Source organism: Syngnathus typhle, linkage group LG6, assembly GCF_033458585.1.
Source record: "Syngnathus typhle isolate RoL2023-S1 ecotype Sweden linkage group LG6, RoL_Styp_1.0, whole genome shotgun sequence".
In the NCBI taxonomy this organism is placed as follows: domain Eukaryota; kingdom Metazoa; phylum Chordata; class Actinopteri; order Syngnathiformes; family Syngnathidae; genus Syngnathus; species Syngnathus typhle.
In genome coordinates, this window is record NC_083743.1 from 3529812 (window position 1) to 3536343 (window position 6532).

General features: G+C 44.0%; 1 protein-coding gene across 3 annotated transcripts; it reads right to left on the reverse strand.

Annotated features, from left to right (window-relative positions):
* Window positions 1-800: 800 nt before the first annotated feature.
* On the reverse strand, window positions 801-6243 carry nmd3 (NMD3 ribosome export adaptor). 3 transcript variants are annotated; one of them, XM_061280761.1, is made up of 16 exons: window positions 6095-6243; window positions 5279-5353; window positions 5020-5154; window positions 4824-4920; window positions 4676-4756; window positions 4382-4510; window positions 4123-4213; window positions 3778-3856; window positions 3504-3600; window positions 3067-3184; window positions 2220-2410; window positions 1747-1859; window positions 1610-1682; window positions 1397-1503; window positions 1225-1295; window positions 801-1092 (listed from the first exon to the last, which is right to left on the reverse strand). In XM_061280761.1, the coding sequence occupies exons 2-16, from the start codon at window positions 5320-5322 to the stop codon at window positions 962-964; spliced, it is 1557 nt and encodes a 518-aa protein (XP_061136745.1). In that variant the 5' UTR covers window positions 5323-5353; window positions 6095-6243; the 3' UTR covers window positions 801-961. The 3 variants fall into 3 exon arrangements, with proteins under 3 accessions (XP_061136745.1, XP_061136743.1, XP_061136744.1); XM_061280759.1 differs by having other exon boundaries at window positions 2220-2365; window positions 5279-5465; window positions 6095-6233; XM_061280760.1 differs by having other exon boundaries at window positions 5279-5465; window positions 6095-6233.
* Between the last annotated feature and the right edge of the window lie 289 nt (window positions 6244-6532).

Consider the following 6532-nt stretch of genomic DNA (forward strand, 5'->3'; position numbering starts at 1 on the left):
GCAAATAACAGCAAAGGCCTGCTGAATCAAGTGCGAGCACAAATTTAGCGTGAAAGGCTGTTGGAGGTTACGAGGGCTGAGTTTGCACAAAGGCAAGGGAGAGGTGTGTGATGGCAAGTGTGTGTGTGTGTGTGGGGGTCTTTACGCTATTGTTAGAGGTGCCCCCGTCCCCACCCATGCCATTTGCTTATTCACTTTCCCAAGCTCAAATAACTTTTTTTTTTTAGCACGAGCACTCCCTTCTTCTTCCTCCAGTCTCAAACATTCCACTGGTTCATTCCTCCAGCGTTAGATCAGCATAATTCATTATCTCACCCTTCACACACTACGCGTATTAAATGAAAGTATTCTAGATCCTGCTATCATCGTGTTGCTCTTCTTCCTCCATCCTTCTGATAGTGTCAGACATTTCACTTGTTCATTCCTCCGGTGTGAGATCATAACCAGTTGATTATACCTCAACCTTCACACACGCTACGTGTAATATATGAATAATTCTAAATCATGCTTATTGTAGTTGTGTCGTTAAGGCGCCAGTGATAACTCAATGCTTAACTCAAATACTTCTATGTCTGGATTTTATTTGTCAAATTGAATATATTGTGTATATACTCATTTTAGTGGTAAAACTTGAAAGTACTGTAGCGGCTCCATAAATGTATATATAACTAATCGCTCTCCCCATCTTTGCCTTTGATGCAATTGCGCCCTCTGGCGGACGTCTGAAGTAAGGCATCTCAAAATAATTTCCATAAGGATAAATATGTGTTCAAATATTCCTACTTATTCAAAACAGTGCATGATTTTTTGATAGCTGATGATTTTATTTAATTTTGGAAATTGCACGCAGAAGCTCCAATGAGCCCAGTAATGCATTTTACATCATTTGTTTCAGGTAGGTCATGACCTGAGATCCTTTAGCACATCTCTCGCGGTGTGGCTTTATCAGCACTCGCGACATCTACTCTATCATGTCGTCCCCATCGCCTCCCGTGGCGTCCGAGAGGCTGAGCTCCTCCAGCATTTCCGCCAAAGAGATGCGTGGCGCGCCGTCGTCATCGGTGTCGCTCTCCACCGGGATCTTTGAGGCATCTGAAATGAATATTCATAAATTTAGTAAAAAAACGTGAATGAGCAACAATGTGTGATGTGAAGTTTATAGCGCTGCATATCATAGAATCAAGATTGATTGAGGTTGTAATAATAAAACATCTAGCTGCTCACCTCTATAGATGTTAACATTTTTCCTCAGAGCCTCATCCTCCTCCAGGTCCTCAAGGAAGTCCTGGAATTGTCTGAAGACACAAATGTAATGTTAAGACAGGAAACGAGTAACAATTAGAGATGACTCTATTCCGAAGCCATCTTAAAAGAATGATTTGGAAATGCAGCGTACCTCTCATCATCTGTATCCACGTTCTCAGTTTCTTTGGCCATCTCCTGAAGTTTCCAGTTCCTGCGCTTCACTCTGCGACTGCGGTCAAAGCTCTTCTTGATAAGCACCTTCAAGGGTCCACGACAACGCAATCAGCATCGACGCCACGCGTCAATACTGTGTTTCTGCACCAGGGGGCGGTACGAAGTAAAAAGGTAAGTCGAAAACTCCTACCACATCAGGTACATGATGAGGGTTCATCTTATTCAAGAAGTCGTCGTTGACGTTAGAATTGGCAAAGTCGTACCTGTCGGAAACAGAACGCGTAAACGCTTTTCCTCGAGTGGCTAGCAACTGTCATCGATACTTACCCCATGACCAGGTCTCCAATGTTGAGCAAGTGGCCCAGGAATGTGCGGCAGTGGTACTGCTGACCCGTGTCCATCTCTGAAGTCTTCTGTACCCACAGCTCAGCCAGAGTGTGCTGTAACGTACACGGGGATGAGGATTAGAGGCTTCAACTGGCATTGTCCACATATGCGCAAACAAATGATCTCCATAGGTTCCTAAACTCATGAAATGCTGACGTGAAATGTTTGAAAGTGTTACAAAACGGAGCATCAACGATAATAATGGTGATGATAATAATAATGCGGCATTGGGAGAATTGTGACACGGCAAGCCTGTGCAATCAATACAAAAACACTTCTATCACGTTGGCTGGAATCCCACGTGCAGGTTCCGGAATAATGTAATGGCTCGCTATTGATTTTGCTTCCAAGAGAATTGCAATGCCTATTCCCCCAATAATGCACTCTGTTTGTGCCCCCGCAACCCCCCTCACCTTATTAGACCTCATGCCAGCTCCGGCAGCCAGCTTCTGGTCTCTGATGATGTCAATATCCATCACGATAAACTCCTCCAGTTGCCGTGGGTTACAGAGGCTGCTGAAGGGGTGGCGCCAGTATGTGCTGCCGTCAACCTCGGCAACTGGGAGCGAGAGACGGTTGATTGCATCAGCATAATCGTGCCAACCTGACGGAGCGGCGAGGCTCTGATTATGCGGATTCCTCTGTTTTGTGAGCAGATTGAATCGGAGAAATATATCTGTCGTGCTGGCTGCTTAACTTCCTTAAACTGTAAAAGTACGACTATAAAAAAGTCAAAGCAATTAGTATCGGCGGAAAAAAAGGTCAATACAAGCAAATCTAGAGGGGGGGGAAAAGCTGAAGTAAATTAGCAAACCCACAAAAAACATATGAGCCTTGAGGCCATTTCTGCATTCTGGAACAAAAGCGGTCCGGCCTTTGAAGACTAATTAACGACGAGCGCCTTTCAAAATGTCAAAACTCCGCTGAGAAACACGCCAGATTACACCAGAAAGAAAAGGGGGGGTGGGGTGGGGGGAACGCTCGACAGCTCATCGCAATCCTTCTTTCGCTAATGAGCAATGACGGCTTGCATAACAAATATGTTTGCCATCTTGCCCTCCTCCCTCTGTGCGGCACGCCGGGCCGTGACTGCAAGCACAAGAAAAATGGTGACGTGGATCCCAAGTGCCCGCCAGACTGACTGTCATTTTAGCAATTAGCATAGCATAATAGGTAACACAATACAGAAAGAAGAGTTTGACAACTAAGTGACTTAGTAAACCACAACACAAAACGGCTTAAAAGCCAGTCCGGGCTCACTCTGCAGGGTGTTTGGGTCGATGAGGTGGATGGTGCTGGTGACCCGGACGCACACGCACACTTGACCCATGTTCCCCAGGCTCTGCGCCAGGCGCGGCGACAGGCACACCACGTTGTCCTGGCAACAAGGAGACAAGTGGACGTCAAAGTGAGAACTGTCGAATGGTTCAACTGTGAAAGGCTGCATGCTAAAGTGCTCCAAAAATAAACATGGCAGCCATCGTGGTATCTACGCTCCAATCCAGTGCCGTATGAAAAAAGTAGATTGCTAAATTACATTTGTAAAGAGTAAGTTGTTTGCCGTGTACATATTAGCAATTGTCATTTGCTCCCAAAAAAAAAATCTGTCTTGAAGTCAAAGTACGAAGAGTACCGATGACATTGTAAGTCAGTGTCACAAATTGATGACATCATCTCGAGCTGCTGCTAGTATATACCTTGCAAACGGGTACTATCTCCATGGAGTAAGTGCTCTTGTAGTTGTACGTGTTGGAGTGGATGTCGTGAGAGATGAGACGCTGGGACACCTTCAACCTTTAGATTTGAGCAAAGGCAGAGATTTAGATACAAACGTGTTCCCTCTCCATCCATGTTTACAGCGCCAAAGCATCCAAAAGTTTTAATTGTACTGTGCAAAGCCGCATGCTTCCTATAAATAAGTGAAATGTTTACCCAGCGCCGGGCAGGCCCTTGTTTGTTTACGTTGCTCACCTGCAGGGCACGGTGCACTGGAGGAAGTCGACCATCTTCTGAGCGTGCTGCTTGGAGCCATAGTAGAAATCGATGCCCTCTGAGACAGACAGGAGGAAGAACAGTGATGAGCAACGCAATTAAGACATTTGGGAAGATGGCTGACGCAAGGCGTAACAAACATTTTCAGATGTGGAGAGGATTTTAAACGGGCTTTTAATCATTTAGAGGACAGCGTGGTGCTTTGTGAATGAAATGCGCAATACAACTAAAGCTACTACTCTGCCTTAAGATATGACAAAACTTTTTTCCCCAAAAATATTTTAAAAGAATTTCTTAGAATGACTATAAAAGTCCAAAACACACCATGAATTTCTTTGATGTTTAGGGCATTCTGGTGGAGCTTATGCTTGAGGATGAGCTGCTCCAGATAGTAGAATGTCTTTTTGTGAAGAGTCTGTTGGAAACAAAAAAAATGCATCCTTTTAACAAAAATGATACAAAGAGACAAAAATAGAACGACATTGCGTAATTTGTTTTTTTCTTTTTAATTCATTCAATATTTTAGCTTTCAACTCCACTGCCTTCCTGACTTTTTGATCTTGGTGGCTCCCAATCATTTTACCTTCTGTCTAACTTGTACCACAGCCTTCCAGAAGTCCTTGGCCTCCACGCGGTGGCAGTCGTCGCACATTTGAGCCTGGATGACAAACTCCACCACAAAGACCTGCTGTAGGATGGCGCCGTTCATCACCTGACCAGACAGCTACAGGTTAGACCATCTTTGCTGACAGAAGGGAAATGTTTTTTTTTGTGTGTTTGTTCAAGAGTGGTTCTTTGGCTTACGTGGGGATATTTGCACGTGGCTAAAGCATGAACAGAGTAAATTATTAAACCCTCTAAAATAATTGATCATTACCTCCTTCTGTATGGTAACTTTCATTTTAATCCTTTTTGAGTGAGGTTCTGTCCACAGGAATCCAGCGTCAATCAGTCGCACCTAGAGGAAGTGTTGTGAATATATGAAATAGCCAGAAATTGGAAATGTCAGTAAGATGAACACATACTTTGCTCATAGAGCCTTTAATTTTTTTCAGACAAAGTGTGAGCAGCTCCCTGGACTCCAGAGCACACTGCATCCATGTGGCTGGAGGCTGCAAGTAACTGCAAAGAGAAGGTAGAATCAACACAAGAATGTTTTCAGTCCATGATTCATTCACATGATCAATTTAGGGTTTAAAAAAAAAATGTCGAAGGACAAACCGTTCACATTGCTTGCAGAAATGGATTGTCACTTGCTTGGGGATTCCTTCTGAGATGTCTACCTGAGTGCGTAGACAGGCCACGCACATATTGGCCGGGTTTGGGGGAATTGGGACGCCACAAGTGCAGCACAGGCTGGGAAAATGAGAATAGAACGCATCGTTACGGCAAATCGTGGCAACGCAGCGAAGGTTTCGTTTCACAGACATATCGACCAGCTCTAGTGCCAACAGTAACAATAGGCTGGTTTCCTACTTACATATTTCCCTGGGTGCTCGTAGCGGCAGACCGCATGTACTCCATCCTTGATTATCTGGCAGTTTTGTGAGGACCCCTGCGGACACAATCAAGACCTGTTGTTGTTGACGTTCTACTTGTCCAATCAAGGGTCACCATAGGTAGTCATCTGGTATTGATTTGGTTGGCACACTTTTCACACCAGACACCTTTAAAATAAATATGACCGCACAAACATTTTTATCGTCGAAACTTCTGAAATTGCATATTTCCTGTTCAAATATTAATAAAATTGCTGATAGGACATAAAATCGCAGTAAAAAGCCACAGGTTGAGGCAGATAGTACTCTGCCGCACTGAAGGGGGCGTATGTGAGCCAAGAGGTCATTAATGGTGCCCTATTTGTTGCAGAGAGGTAGACAAGACAAAAAGCAGATTATTATTTTGCCATCTGTAGCTAAAAGTGAAGTGGACTTGGCGTTTTGGGGGATTTGATGACGTGAGTGTTGGGGGGGAAAAAAAAATACAGCTGTTGTGAAAAGCTCAAACATGACGGAGCTGCCGTGATGGCATCAGAGCTTCATGGGATTTAGGCATCAAACAAAAAAAAGGTGCCTAAAGGAAAATAAGGAGGACTTTTACAAAAAAGTAACACAGTTTATTGTGGTTGTAAATCTGGCTCTTAAGGAGTCAGTCCCTCACCAACCCAGAACCTCATCGCACGTCACTGGTTCTGAACGGTAAACTGGAGAGACTTTGGGGAAAAACATAATGACATAATGTCCACAAGAAACTCCGAAAGTCAAAACTCTTGTAAATAAAGAGCAAATATACTCACTAAGGTTAGTAAAAAGTGAGCTTCTGCGGACACTATCGGCTCCACGTTTTTTCCATCGAGGTCCGTGGAGAAGGGCTGAGTGACGTAGGGCATCAATTGAGGACCCAAAGCTGCCTTGTGTGCGCCTGAGTAAAACTAGCCAAGCATTGTTGAATTGGCAGGGTTTATTGTGATTAAATAAATACTAGACTAGTGTAGAATATTCACAATATGGAGAGAAAATACTTTCTACCGGGGCAAATGTCGTTCGTCAAGCTCACTACCATTATACCTGCTTGAGTTTGACATTCAGAACGACGCTTTCAAATAATCGGAAACATCTGCACGCAATTGTAGGCGTGTGTGTGCACGCGCGTGTATGTTTGTTCTATAAACCACAATCCGCAGTTATTATTGTGCAGCTGGCACTTTGTTAATTACAGTTAAAGTATGATTATG